At 31.9% G+C, this 16,353-nt stretch overlaps 1 protein-coding gene across 5 annotated transcripts in view; it reads left to right on the plus strand.

Annotated features, from left to right (window-relative positions):
* The window catches only part of LOC118199942 (putative arginine--tRNA ligase, mitochondrial), a 136,255-nt gene that overhangs the window by 100,595 nt on the left and 19,307 nt on the right, over window positions 1–16,353 (plus strand). For 4 of the 5 annotated variants that reach the window (XM_085823619.1, XM_085823620.1, XM_085823621.1 and 1 more), the window contains one exon: window positions 13,508–13,627. In XM_085823619.1, the coding sequence (XP_085679745.1) occupies window positions 13,508–13,627 (120 nt within the window). The remainder of the gene's footprint in view (window positions 1–13,507; window positions 13,628–16,353) is intronic. The other variant, XM_035371834.2, reaches the window with a different exon arrangement.

The following is a 16,353-nucleotide window of genomic DNA, read 5'->3' on the forward strand; positions in this document are numbered from 1 at the left end:
GCTGCTGCTGCAGGAAAAAGGAAATAAATAAAAATTTATGGCATTAAAAAATAAGGAAAAGTTTAATGAAAAAAGAGAGAAAAAAAAATACCAACAATGACATTTTGAAGAGAATTTGCTAAGTTCAATTTTACGTCTCCTCTGTTAGATGATACATCTTCTGCTGGAAAAGGTGCTCATGTTGTTTATAATACGGAATAAAATTTTATAACATGGAGCATTTTTGTAGTAGAGATATGAAAGTGAATGTTCTAGATCCTACAATATGTTCTTCCCCCTCGTACCATAAATAGAAATGGCTTTTCTTATGTCTGTTAACCTCTTGTGCAGAAATTCTTGGTCAAAGCATTTCATAGGCTAAATGTTTGATTTGATTTGCAGTCATTTTATTTTGACTAATTTTACTATTTCTCATGGATAACTCAAGTACTGATAAATAAGCATATTTATAATTTTGTACTTAGCAATAAAAAGTTTGAATTATGGTGGCTAATATTTGTGGTTGTAAAATATTCTTCAGCCATAGCAAAAACAGAGAAAAATGGAGTCTTTTAGTTTAGCTTTCTGGTCGAATCAGGCACTTTTGTTTGCATGATGATAACAGATACTTATCACAGAAATAGGATGTTTTAACTTTTTCATTATATTGCTGATCATTTTCTTATTATGCAGATTTCTTATTATCATTTTCTTATTAGAATTTCATTTAGCCAAAATGAATAGAGAAATATTCCTTACTTTCATTTGTTCTTCATGACATAGTTCATACAAACAAGTAATTACGTAAAGCCAATGGTAGGTTTCATGGTAGAAACATGTGACATGATAAGAAACATGCGACATTTCCCATAGAAAAGTGACAAGCACAAAGACACGATAAACAGGTAGTTGAGTGCAGGGAAATTCAAATTTACTTAAAAACAATCTGGATCAATCTTGGACAAATTTAAGAATTATTATGGCTATTCAGTTGACAGAAATATGGTATAACCATTTTTCCCCTCATAGTAAAAGTAGATGCTAATTTTATTTTAAAAAAAGCATATTATTTTAATATTTGTGTCAGGCAGCCCCGCAATTAACAACAATAAATTCAGAAACTATGCTCATAGTATAGCTAGGTATTTTATTCCACATTCTATGAGTTTTTTATACATTTATCTCAAATGATGTCCTCTGCTTTTCTGCTGTAAGGGCAATTAACAAAGCATGCTGAGGAATTATGCTGTGGAGATTCTTAAAGATATTGAAAACACAATTCAAGAAGATGTGGTTGAAAACAATGCAATGAAAATATTTTTAACTTGCTGTTATTGAGCACTGATTCCTTTATAACTAGCAAGAGAAAGTTACCTAAAAGATAATTTGAAAATTTGCTGAAAGGAGCTTTAAATTCATTGGTTCTTCAGTATTTAGAAGACCCATGTCTACAATAAAGTAATAGTAGTGCTGATGGATAACAAGGAATTTTTCGTCAGATGAACTTCTTATCAGTGCTAAGTACTTGATATATAAAATTGTATTTTTATTTTCTTCTTTTAGTGTAAAAAAAGTGTCAAAAATGTGTGTAAAAATTTACTTCATGTTTGAAAATGATGAAAATGACTTTTCCTAGATAAACTTCTGTTTCTGCTTCATAGATCTTCTATTTTGTACTAGCTACACACTATGAAGAAATTTAGTTTATATATAATTAAGCATTTGCAAGTTTTTATTTTCTTTGTTTGAACATAAAATACTTTTATAAACAATTTTAATTCTGTTAACCCTCAGCTGGAGGGGCTGGCATATGGTACAATTTTAGAGGGGCGGCGTATGTAGTACGCCAGGTCGTTTTTCGAGCCTCTGCTTCGTGTTTGAAACTATTTAATCTTATACATGGCATTAATAAGGTGATTCGTCATAGTAAAAATGATATAAGAAAATGAATAACAGAAAAAACGCAGCAAAGATGGAAATTACGAACTTTTAATTAATTCAAAAAATGGAATGCACTGGAAATGTAATTTAAAGTTATATAGTATTCTGTATTATTTTGTGTATGAAAATTATAAGATCATAAGTCAAATTTACAAATTATAAATATTCTGTAAAGAAAAGTTCGGTAAGTAATAAATTTTCACAAATGAAAAAATTAAAAACCTTTTGCTACTTTAATCCTCTTCAGATTGTCGCTTTTCACTGCAGCAGGGTTTTCAAAGTTGTACTCTCTTGTCCAGATGAATTTTGCAGGTAAACTTAGAACACTCAGAACATTTTATGGTAGTATAATTATTTTTCATTCTACTGCACTCAGCGCAGCGTCCTTTGATCTTTTTTTGCAGGTGGCTCCTCTTTCCTTTCGGCCGTCTTGTCCGCTTCTGTTGTTGCCAGCCTTCTAATAATAGCTTTGGAATGCGACAGGAGAAATGGCATTTTTAGACGATACTGAAGATGTGGTTTCATCAAAAATGTAACTAGATTTTTCAAAAAATATCTTCTAAATTTGATGGTTGCATCAGGTTTGGCTAAGTTCAGGAGCACTTGTGAATTTATGCCCGCTACTTTTAGGAGTGTAAAAAATATTGCCATTCTCCACCTCTTGGTTTTTCGGGCGACAGTGAAATTACTACATAGTTGATCTACGGTGTCAACTTCGCCATTACATATGTTATAATCCAAGGATTATGTGAGGTTTATTTGTTTCCCGGTCAATTTTGTCATCATCGTGTAAAGCAGTGCTCTGCAACCTTTTCTCACCTGCGGCGCACAAAAAATCTTTCTGGAATTTCGTGGCACACCAAAAGCTAATGTATATATGTATTGATTTATACACAAAATTTATAATAAATTTTTGTTTTTAATTTGAAAAATATACAATTATAAAACCATAACATATTTATTTATATGCAATCATAATAATTATCAATGTGATACCTGCGCTTAAAAAAGTTATATATTTTTGAGTTCCGAGTTATCAAGGAAGTGCCAAAAAAATTCAAATGCTGACACACTTACAATCACACACACAACAGTGAAATATATAAAAACATTTAAAATAGACATTATTAAGGAAAAAAAATTGTCATTGTGTATTAAATACATGATAAAAAATTGCAAAATGTCAAATACATGTATTTGATTGCGGCACACCTATATCCTACTCATGGCACACCAGTGTGCCGCGGCACACCGGTTGCGGAGCACTGGTGTAAAGCACTGAACAGTATTACACACTTATTTTTTTTCGTTGCATATGAAACAATTGTCATATCCTTTTGAAAACCAAACAGTGAACTGCCGACTTCTCTTGTTTTTGATAGCTGAAATTCATTTGGAATTTCCTTTTTATTTTTTTTTCAGTGTGCCCACAAGTGTTATACTTTTGGTAAGAAGATATTGAGCTAGCGTGTAGCTTGTATACCAATTATTGGTCGTCAGGTTACGGTAGGAACCTTCGTGCAGACGAAATTAGCCTTTTGACAATGATGTCAATATTTGAATTAGAAGATTCGTAAGGTCTTGAAGGTTGATTGTCACAATAAATTTCAAGCTTCAATGCATAAAACGTTCGTGAGTCAACAACTGCAAAAATTTTCAGAAGGTACTTTGCGGGATTGTTGGGGATGAATTGAATAAAAGAGCATCTCCCGCAAAAGGGTTCCAACTTCTCGTCGATTGTGAGTTCGTCACCTGGTGTATAAAAGTTTTGACGGTTCTGATTGAAAGATTCAATAAATTCTCGTAGTGCAGTAAATTTATCAGTTTTTCTTCGCACATACCTTGTGCCTTTATCATCGAATCTAATAGCAGCACACAAGTTTCCGAATCGCTTGAGACCCATGACCCCTTGCAAAATTTCAATTCCAGTACCGTCTTTTGCCGATGCTTCCTCCAAATTGAGTTTTGACATTTTTCTTTTCACCCTAATAAGAATAAAATTCCTAAAAAGGCTAATATTTCTGCTCTATTAGTATCATACATGCTTCTCTTTCAGATGTTTTGGAGATCATCTGCAGTCCTGTTACGTTTGAGATAAATATTTGTATATTGTACAATAGCATTAATCATATTTGTATTTATGATTTTCTGGAAAGCAGAAAGCTCATCATTTATATCATCACAAGTTTTGGCACTTAGGAATATTTTTTTCATCAAATTTGTTTAGGCGTTCTTTCGAATTTGCTCTTGGGGGGAACTTTCTTCCTTTTATAAGTTTCCTTTTCTTCTTTCAGAAACTTTCCTTCAACTTTCTTCTTTTTGAAAATTGTTTTTACAAAAAAAGTCCTCATATTTTAAATCACTCATGTCATTTTCATCATCACTAAAATCGTTATTTGTTGGGGAAACATCATTTGAGGAAGGAAAATAAGGATGTTTAGAAACATTTCTCTCAATTTCTGAGTCACTTTCATGATCAGAATGTTCAATGACTTCTTATTCATTGACATATGTTGCGTTATCCAAATTGTCGGAGTCTTCATCAACCGAGACTTCTTCTAAAACGCGCAAATAATCTTCAGGGGGTACACTATTCTTTCTGTACATACTTGGAGGAGCGGCGTACTGCGTTCACCTGCGCGACATGTTCACAATAATTGCTTTCGGAAGGAAGGCGAAAACCAGACTGACCCGAAATACCAGATGCATTGCACTCATGGAATGTTTCTAGGAGGGTAGAGGAAGAGAAGAAGCTCACGAAGGGGTTGTCTAAAAATTACAGCCCAAAATATGGCATTGGAGTACTCTGTACGCTGGCTCCTCCATTGCAGGGTTAAATAAGTTTCTAAGGTGTCTGAGAATTAAGACCAAGTTTTTAGGGTCTTTTGTCCCACTATGCCCTAATCTGGTGTACACAGTCTATTGTGCACTGCATTTTTAACCTCCTGTCCTGAAACTTATTGTTTGAGTGTATTCTTAGAATTAAGCATTCAAGAAATATCTTGCTTACTTTTGATCTTTTAAGAAGAACTGCTCAAAGCTTCTTGAAACTTATCCCTATATAAATACAGGCTGACTAGTTAAGTGACTCTGCTTTGAATTTTCACATTGATAATATGATTTCCTAACTACTCTTCTGCGAGTTTTCTATGCAATTCATCACTTAATGAGGTTTAGTTGTGAACTCTGTTTGACCACTTTCGGAGGTTTAGTTGTAGAATTTGTATGCATCAAAGCTAACTTTAAATACTAGTCTAACCTGCTGAATGCATTTTCATCCAAGCTTTAACTCACAATATCATAATAATAAGTGAATACAACATAAAAATCAACTAAAAATATATTACTCTTTTAACTTGTAGTACAAAATTAAATTTATGATTTCAAATTGACTTCTTTAGCTCATAGGAATAACAGCCAACATAGAATTCAATCATTTATAGTTCACATGATTAAATTATATCCTAGCACCTGGCTTGGTTAGTTTTAGGAACTATTAACTTCATATTGAAAGCAAAGGAGAAATTCATCAGCAGACAGACAAGTACTCATGTTGGACACAAACTGTTTCTCACTCTTTTAAACATAAATTCTTAATCTTCTTAAAACTTCCGCCATTTACATATTCTGATGGAGTAAACAAAAGGAGGTCTACAGGAGAGATTTTAATATAAATAAATTTTTTAATTAAAGTAAATCATATACTTGTTCAATAAAGGATTGTGTTTTGTTCTCGTACGTTTGAATTCTGAACTTCTACAGTAGATTTCTGGTAAAGATGTTACATTATTGATTGGCATAGGTGCTTTTAACCAGTTAACTGTAATTGACGAGTATACATGTCATAGAGAAGCGGCACGATTTTGTGTATTGACGAGTATACTCGTCTTGTGTATAAAGCAACGTAATAGAAACAGAGAAAAGAAAAATAATAACAAAGAAACCGGATATTATAATAAAATTATAATAAAAAAATGGGTGATTATAATAAAAAAATGGGTGGAGTGGATATGAGCGATGGAATTATCATAGCATACTCCACAATAAGAAAACGACTCAAAAAGTACTACAAAAAAGATATTTCTCCATTTCTTAGACATTATGTGTCTGAATGCATTCATATTATATAAAAAAATAATGGAACATTATTGCGTATCAACTTTTTGCTCAAATTTATTGAAGACACTTATGCGACGCATCCAGTTGAAAGAAATAAATCGACACAAATTCGGCCATTTATACCTAATATAAGCCAGTTAGGTGGGAATCATGTTTCCGATTATATACCCGGAACATCGAAAAAATGCGAAGTTGTTCGCATTGCTACAAACGTAAGATCAGGAAGAAATCACGTTACTGGTGTTCGATTTTCAAAGTCCCATTGCGTATAAGTACCCTGTTTTGCTGAATATCACTCCACAGCAGGAATTTAAATTCTTACTTTTGTACATATAATATTTAATTTAATTTATTGTGTTTTTAGTTTAATATGTATGTGTTACCGTGAAAGACCGAAATTGGAGAATGTCGACTTTCACTGGAGAATATCAACATTCACCAAATACGTCGGTGAAGGATCAAATATTGTACTACATCCTTGTATATTCGGACCCTCACCGGTGTATGTCGACAATCACAGATATGCTCTGGTGAAAGTCGAAAAGAGAGGTCATAAAGTGCCATAATAGTTTAAGTTGTTGCAATAAATAAGATTTGAATCACATAATTTAGTAAGTTTTTTATTACTGTTATTTTATTTTCTCATTTAGAATGTACTGTATAATTAAGTAAGTTTTTAACTTCTATTATTTTCCTTTCTCATTTTGAATGTATTGTATGTTTTAGGGTCTCACGTTCTTAAGTTCTTATTTCAAGTCTCAAGTACGTTTATTCACGACTGAATTACGGAGAAGAAAATATAATATGGTTATATGTTCAACATTCACCATTAGTACATGGTGAATGTCGACATTGACCGGTGTAAGTCAGAAATAAGAGTATTTGGAAAATATTTCGGACATACACCCAAAGACTGTGAATGTTGACATTCACCGGTGTAAGTCGACATTCTCCAGATTTCAGTGTTTCACCGTAACATATGTAATATATGCTTGTGTTAACCAAATAAGTAAATATAAGAAATAAAATTTTCAATTTTATAAAATAAACCCATCTTTTTCATCAAATATCTTATCAGCGCAACTTACTCTGTGATTGACGAATATACTCGTCATGGCTCGATTCTGGCGACACAAAACGGTGCACACTCTTAAACGAGGGCTCCACAGTTAACTGGTTAAAGGTTTCCAGGTAGGTAACTATTTGAATTTTGTTCTTTTTGATTTTATTTTAGGCATAGATCATTGGCTTCGAACAGGTACTTGAAAGTAGGTGCTCACTCCATTACTTTGCCAGTTGAACCAATGAAAAAAGATATAATAAAAAAGCAATGCACTTCAGTATTTGTTTGTCAGAAGACCTTTTCAGAAAAGAAACCATTTCTGAATCTATGGTATGACTACAATCAGTGTTTATAGAATGTGGCAGAAATGGGTGAATGTGGAAAGTCGACCTAAGAAACAAAAATATGAAGAAAGTTATGTGAATATGGATTCACAGAAATAATATCACAGAAACAAATGGTCTTCAATCTGTCTATGTGATTTGTGGAAAGTGTGCTGCCATTTCAAGGAAATAAATGACATAAACTGAAAAATAAACTTTCTGATTTTTTTAAGAGGAATTCTAATGAAGTTTTAACTTCACAGAAAATTTTGACACTTGATAAAACAAAAAATAGAAAAGTACTGGAATCTTCCTGCTTAAGAAACTATCATGTAGCTTGAGCTAGTGAAGCTTATATCATTGCAGAGACTCTTATTAAACTGCGTATGACTGAAAATGTCAAGTGCTTGCTTGATGAATAGGCTGTTTAGTCTCTAATGTTCCTTTGTCAAATTGCAGGGTTCCTCACTTTTTAAATGCTATGTTACAGTTGAAGAAGCCTAAGAACTAGTTAGCAAATAATCACTTCGCTAACTAATCACTTCGTGTGACAAGAACCAACAAGTACGAAGAGTTAACTATCCCTTTGTTATTTCAACTAAGATTTTACAACTCCGTCTTGGAGAAATACAGTAAAGCCACCACTTGGGATTGAACTTAAGAGACTAAGAATTAAACTCAAACTAATCTAAACTAAAGAGATATACCTGAAGCTATCAAAATTCTAACAGAGTTGGTCTCTTAACGTCTAATATCCTGCAAAGCTATTAAGGGCCTAAGTATGGCCGAGTATAATAACAGCTTTGAGAGAGAGCATCCAAAAGGCAGATGCGCGCAAATCAAACTCTTATTCTCTCTTTCAGACTGAAGAACTTCGCGGTTTAAATACCGCTCCTCCTCAATAAGTATTCAGAGTGGTTCCAAAACTACATTCGTAGTTGAAGTCGTAAGTTGAAGTTAAAGATTTGATAGGAAAGAAGTTTAACTCAAAATTAAAACTGTTAATAAAATTAAAATAACCTTACAAAATAATTCCATTTCCCAACAAATTAGTGGAATGGTGTGGAAGCTACATTTATTAGTCACATAAGGTATACCAAATTATGCTATAAATGGATAAATGGATGATATTGTCTGATGTTGCTGGTTAACGGTTTTAACGATATTTGTTCATTATGTTTACTTACAAAGTGCAAACTACTACCTACCAGCACACCAGTAGGAAAAATATTTAATCTTTTAGCTGAATTCTTTCATCAAATGAAATAATGTTAGAAAACTGTTTAGGTATCTGTACTGATGGTACAAAAGGAATGACAGATCACAGTATGGGAGCCAGTGATAAAATTAAAGATAAGGAAAAGAAATGTAACAGCAACCACTGGATTCTCTTCAGATACACACTGAAGTAAGATGGTTCCCTCAAGGAAAGACATTGACATGTTTGGTAGAACTGCATGCAGATATAGTAGCATTTTTGATAGACAGTTTTGGTTACAGTTTTAAATAACGAAGTCTGGTTATGTAAACTGACATATTTGACCAATACTTTTAGCAAAATGAATCTATCATTGCAAAGAAAAAAATGCCACAGTTTCTGAAGCAAATACCAAAGTATCTTCATTTAAGAGGAAACTTAAGTATTGTATAGAAAATAAAGATAGATAGGGCATGAAAAAGGAGGATATCGATTGCTTCCCTTTTACCAAAAGCTTATGAAAATAATATCAGGATTCAAGAAAAAAATTAAAAAAAAATATTCAGGTGCATCTTGAAGCTTTGATAGACTTGTGTGAATACTATTTTCAATAGCTGAAGAAAATGTACTCGATGATTTCAAATGGGGTCGATGTGTTCAGCATAACCCCCACCAATATATATATATATAATTCAATCTGATGCGAGGCTCTTACAGAATTGACATTTTTCATCAAATTAAAAGTTGCTTTCAAAACTGAAGTCTCTTCGAAATTTAGCTTCATTTTTTAGATGAATTCAAAATGTTGTCTGAGAAAGCAAAATTAGTATTGCTGGTTTTGTGCAGTTGTTTAGATATTTCTTTTGTACATTCCTTTACTATCGATCTGGTTCTTCCTTCGTTACACTACATCTGAACACTATTAAGTTGTAACACATGAAGTAGGCCTAAAGGACTTCACAATAGCTGTTGATTCGAAAAGGGGCTACACAAGTCAAAATGTTTGGGAACCGCTGCCTTGAAATAAATTAGGCTTTCTAATTCATACTTCCATATAACCATTTGTGGGCATTTTTAGAAACTGATGATTCATATTACTGATTCGTAATTTACTAAACCTGAATATCAAAATTTTTTTACAGTATGTTGATTTCCATTTAAAAAATATTGTATTAAACTATAGGAAGGAAGTGCTACTCAATCCCTCTAGTACATAGTATGCTATGTCTTATACAATCAAAAGTCTTTAATCCAGACATCCATAATCCGCAATGATCTATAATCCGGACCTCAAAGCTACAAACTTTCTGAGCATGCGTCAATGCATATTGCGTTAACGCATGCACATATGCATCTACTCATGCGCACGTTTATACATGCACGTTTAATGTATAACAGATGGTATAAGCTAAGCTAAAATTATCTAGTTATCTATTTCAGTTAATGTTGCAGACTGCGTTGTTCCTTAATCTTCTAATTGGTTCCGGCTTATTATTTTTTGCAGACCATTAGAGCAATTTTATAAAAGTACGCGTGAACTTTCGATTATGTCAAAAAGAATTTCCGATTCAGGAGCTACCAAAAGGATCTACAGAGCGAAAGCATGTTTTCGATGTCCATCAAACAAAAAGTGGAATTGCTGCAAAAAAGGGAAAAAGGCATATCTTATGATTCTCTAATCATTCCGAAATATGTTTATCAATTTCACGCTGTTCTGAGGGGTGGGGGACGACGCGGCGCGCAATGAACTGTATGAATTCATCTTGATGTAGTCTGTCTTTGATATGATTTAAATCAAATTCCTCGTCATTATAAATATCACGAATACACATCAAATAGTTTTCTGGTTTCAATTTTCTAATTTCAAGTATGCGTAATGTATGCTTTACGCATGCGCGCGTTGAAAGAAATGTTTAATAAAGTAAACAAATAAATATAAAGTTTTTTTTTTTTTTTTTTTTTTTTTTTTTGTAAATTTTGATACCCTTTAGATCATAATTGTTCTTTATTTCATAAATTACGGTTTCATATTTTTAATTTTATAATTTCTGCATGCCATCTTACCAGATTTAAACTGATGATCTATAATCTGGAAAAACCGATAATCTGGAATCGTCAAAGTCCCGAGGAGTCCAGATTAAAGACTTTTGACTGTACTACAGTTTTAAATGAACAAAATAATCAACACAACTAACAAAATAATCTTAAACAAGAGAAAAACCTAAAGTCAAATTTAAAAACTAAGATATAAAACCCATGTACATTGTATGATCAAGAACCATACATCTAGTTGATAAAAATAAAAAAGAACACTTTAGAAATAATTATTTAAGATAGTGATATATTTTCTGGTATACTTAGGCTACTGTACACTACTGAATGAACATTGTTTTTGGAGTAGAAATTTTTCTAGTTTGGAATGGCTTTATTAGGAATATGTATAGAATAGAATTAAATAATATATTTATTTATGGAGCAGTTAAGCATCTGAAACAATCTGATAAATTATTTAATATAACACTACTTCATGAAATTTTTGTGAAAACATTCAGCTAGAGCAGTGTTTCTCAACTGGATTTACTCCAAGAACAGGTAAAATATTTCGGTATGTTCTCGCAGAACTGGTAAGTTTAATAATTCGACCCACTGGCACAATTTTTTCACATAAATAAATCATGAAGACAAAAGTAATTTTTAAAGTATTTTATTTGTTATAATTTACACATGTACATTCAACTTACTTAAAAAATTGCATCGAGAATAAAACTACCAAAACTTGACTAAAACTCCAAGAAAATTCCAATATGAATGATATATTTATTTTATTAATTAATATATTAGCAAAAAACAATGAATCGAAATGTAAACAGCATAGGTAGATACAAAATAAGCAACACATAATTTACCAAATTAAAGGATATAAAAACTAAAATTGATGAAATTGCTGCTGGTCTCTGTTGGCTTACTAAAATGTCAATCCTAGGTGTTAAACCAGTTACAGCAATATGTAGAGCAGGCGCAAGAGCAAGTCGATTTCCATATTTCGTCTAAATAACAATCATAGCTGAAAATATAGTTTCACACAAATAAGTTGAGGAAAAAGGCAATAAAATCTTAAACACCTTTGCATGAAGATTGGGATATTCTGTTGCAGTCTTTATCCAGACCTGATATATATATTCACTGAATCAAACTGTGATTTAAGTCCTAGATCTGCAGATAGTTCAATAAGTTTTGTTTCCTCGACTGTAGTAAGATTGTTATTACTACATATTACTAATATGGCATTATTTGAGACGTCAATTGACTCATCCATTTGGACACCAAACCATTTCGAATTACGAATATCTTGCAGTAGTTGACTTTCCATGTTGTATGATAACTCGCATATTCTTCGTCTGATAGTATCATTGTACAGAGGCAGAGTTTTCATTTTATCTGCAGCAGATTGGCCCAACACTTCACAACACACCTCTATCAAACAAGGTTTAACATGTTCTTCAGCAACTGAGTATGGTTTCTTAGATTTGGCAATACGCAGAGCAGCTGAATACGATGCTTTTAAAAGCGATTTATCAATCAAGAAACATTTTTTTAAAGCATCCTTTTGAATTTTCATCTCCAAACTTTCTCTCTGGAAAATGTCCAGGGATTTCCTTTCCAGTTGTGGGTACTTTGTTTGTAATGCCGCGAAAGCTTGGAAGGTTTCATGCTTTCTTTGGAAAGAACTTTTCTACAAACAACGCATTCAAGTTTTGGACAATTTTCTTCTGATTGTGGCCAAAGGATAAAACCATATTTCAAATAGTCTGCAATATAGTGCCTTACAAAGCTTTTTCTTTTTTTGGCAGATTGTGGACTATATTCACCTTCATCTGTATTCGAAGGGGCAGACGATGTACTTGGTTTTGGAGAATCTTTTCTTCGCACGAAATTTAGTAAAGTGTCTTTCATTTCCTTCTTACTCATCCTGGTTATTTATTTTTAATCTACCTAAAGTTTAAGAAGTTGTATTTATATCACAGTATTAAATTCAGTGGTTATTAAAAAATTACGCTGATGTATAGTTTTCAGTTATCCAAGTATGTAGAAGAATGTAAGCAAGATAAAAAAGCAAAACCTAACCTAAAATGCCTTAAACACTACAATAGCTATTCAGCGTTCAAGTCATCAGCGATACTCAGCAGACAGGGGCACACTAGTTAATGTACTAAGTGTGCGGCATGGCAATTTATGAAAGGAGATGAAGTACATAGTTGCCAGTTTGTTATATTTTTCATCATCGATCATATTATTTTCTAAACTAGTAAACTTGTTATTATAATGTAGGTGCTGTTGTAGATAGCTGGATATTTCGCGTGCCGGCAAATATTTCTTGTGGACCGGCAGTTGAGAAACACTGAACTAGAGGAAATATTAATAGTGAAAAAGTAGGTAAATAAAAATTTCTCTTCATTCAATTACGTACGTTTTTAAATTTGATATGAAATATTAATTATTTTTATTACAGTATTATTCAATAATATTTGTATTCTGCTTTAAATTTTTAACTAGATTTTTCATACTGAGTGGTATTAAAAATTATGTGTTTTACATTTTATTCTGCATTATCCCTGGTATTACTATATCATCTGTTATATGAGTAAAATATCACTTTTATGCCTAGCATCTTATAGATATTTTTACATATAGGAATAAATCGTAAGTATAATTTTATAAAATGTGTATTGTTACAGGCAAAGTTCTTATTGTTACTGACAAGGCATGTCAAACTCAAAATTATCAGTAAACATTTTGAAGAAGAAATAATAAGGATGTTAATGAGTCAATTCCTCTTGTGTATTGAGACTATTGATACAGATATTCATATTTTTTATGTTATAGATTACGAGAAGATTCAAAATACGGATTCTCACCACATATGGATACATCTCCTCTAATGGAACCAGAAGGCCGTCACTTAGTTCAACATTTATCTAGGTATTGTTGCTTATTTTTACATAGGTGTGTAACATATTTTAAATTGTCTAGAAACTACTCTTGGTTTTTGTATATGTTAATTGTAGTGGCTCTGAAATTATTTTAATATTTTTATATCAACTGTTGAGAATACATTGTAGCAAATGACATATCACCATATATTTTAAATAACACTTAAAATAGCAAAATTTTTATATAAGCATTTCATGTGAGGAGATAAAAATCAGCATTTTCGTCATATTTATTTTTGTATTTCACAAAACTTTCAGATGCATACAAAGAGACTTGTGCTGTGTATAGTGATGTTACACTAAGAGAACATGTAGAATTGATTTACAGAAAATCATTCTGGTGAATTTTCGGCTTGACATATATCACATTCTAGTTGACCAACTGATTTTGATGATAATAAAGTAAAAGCATTTATTTAAGCTAATCATCATTTAATTTTATATGAGCTTTCCAAGAGTCAAAATTTGTACAAAACAACAAATGATCATGATTTGAGAAAGGTTAGTTACTGAGTTTGATGTTTTGATTTCACATGATCTTAAAGAAATTCATTTTAACCCAGTGTATCAGCATATATAATTTGCTTTTGAAACATACCCGAAATGAACAAACGTTGAAGCAGTTGATGATGGGTGATGATAAATATAGTATTTACTGTAACACTTAATGTAAAATATCATAATCCAAACCTAAACCAGATGAAACAACATGAAAAACTGATATTTACTAAAAACAGGCCGTATTTTTGACTTAGTGGCATTAATAAGGAATTTTTATTTTGGGATTTTACCAAGAAATAAAGCAATTAGTTCATCATTGCCAAAAACTAAAAGATACTTTACTGTAGAAAAATTCAGTATTGTCAAATTCAGTTATAATAGTGCATCAGTTATAATAGCAAAAGTATTTCATGTGTGTCAAAGATAAACCTGGCTATTAAGGATCTGATTGAATAAAGAAATGTAGCATGATATTTGGCAAAAAACTATGAACCAATTTCATAATGAATACAAGGTCTTTACGAAAATAATAATAATAATAAAAAGACACATGCACAAAATAATTGAACCGGATACTTAAAATAGCTTTCTCAGGATAATAATTCTATCTAGGATACTGTTTTTAATTTTTAAAGTCAGTTCTAAGTTTAAAAGGTGAACAACAGTCCACACTTAAAAGGCCAGAATAGGATTGCGTACACCAAAACTTAGAAATCATTGAAAATCCCAGAAACTGAGTCATTGTGCTTTTCGTTATATCATAAAAGCATCACTGATTCACAAACTAAATGCCTTATTTCCTATTACTTTGCAAACTTACTTTATTGAGCACATTTTTTCCATTATTGTACCATTCACAGACAACATAACTTTAAGAGATCCATCATAACCCTTGAAAGTTGGAGAAAAAAGGTGAGAAAAAATCCTGAGATTGACTGCATGAGTAATGAAATGATAAAGAATATGATAATGTCATGATTGGCCATTTCATGGATATCATTAACCTAACACTGCACATGGCTTATTTCTCATCAGCATGGAAAACAGAAATTATTGTACCGATGTTGAAGGAAAAGTCCCTGAACAACCCAGCTTCATGCCAATTAGTCAGCTGTCTTCCTGGATTCAGAAAGATCACAGAGACAATTATTATATGAAAAGTGTTAGACCCAGAGAGAACATATCATCACAATGCATCGGTATTACTTTTGTCAGAGTTGCCAGCTTCATCTCCAAAGGTGTACAAAATCAGCAATCTACTTATGGTCTTTTCCTTGATATTCTAATGGTCTTCAGTCATGTATGACTGATGACTGAAGGGAATCACCTAGAAATTAATTACTGCAAGATTCCCAGATTCCCAAATTACATCACATATCATAAATTCCTGTCTTTCTGAAAGTTTTGTTGTTCACTTTAAAAGTATATATTGCATACACTGCAAATCAATGGAAGCATTCCTTAGAAGTTTCTGTTAGACCACATTTTATTCCTCATTTACATGAATTAATTAAATTTTTATACTTTACTCTTCCAGCACAACATTAGCAATGTTTGCTGACAATACTGTATTTCTAACCCAAAGTGTGTCTTTGCGTTTTGTAGATCATTTATTGCAGAATCATATAAGTGCACTGAAGTCTTGGCTTTGGTGCTGGAAATAAAATCTACATTGATAAGATGATAGTAGTCATGTTCATTTGATGTCATAACATACTAGAAAATATTAGGATGTACAGTGCTGTTATCTTGTGGACTAAACAGATAAAATACATGTTAGTATAGATCAAAGGTTATATTAAAACCCCATGTCACTTATAATTTCTAAATTCTGGAAGTGAGAAGCCTTTTTTTTTTTTTTTTTTTGGTGTGTGTGTGTGTGTGTGTTCTTTTCTTAGATAACATGTTACTTATCTGAAAGATCATTTTGCATGCCAGTATTATCTATATCTGTCCATCTGAGATTTTACTTGTATCACTATCCAAATGATAGAGGAACCAAAATGTGATGCTATGGCAAATTTTTTTATCACTGTGGCTTATTAGGATCATCATGGTCCATGAAGAATTAAGAAGAAAATGTCTTAAGTATTTTCATGCAAAAAATTGCCAAGAAGTTCTTTTAAAATATTTGTACTGCTAATAACACATTGTACCCATTCTTAAATTATGATTAGTACCATGAAAATAAGACATTCCCCAAAAGAATCCTAAGAGTTTTAGTAATTCCATTGATTT

Source organism: Stegodyphus dumicola, chromosome 9 (genome assembly GCF_044657685.1).
Source record: "Stegodyphus dumicola isolate Sdum_Otavi_A_Nest chromosome 9, ASM4465768v1".
In the NCBI taxonomy this organism is placed as follows: Eukaryota; Metazoa; Arthropoda; class Arachnida; order Araneae; family Eresidae; genus Stegodyphus; species Stegodyphus dumicola.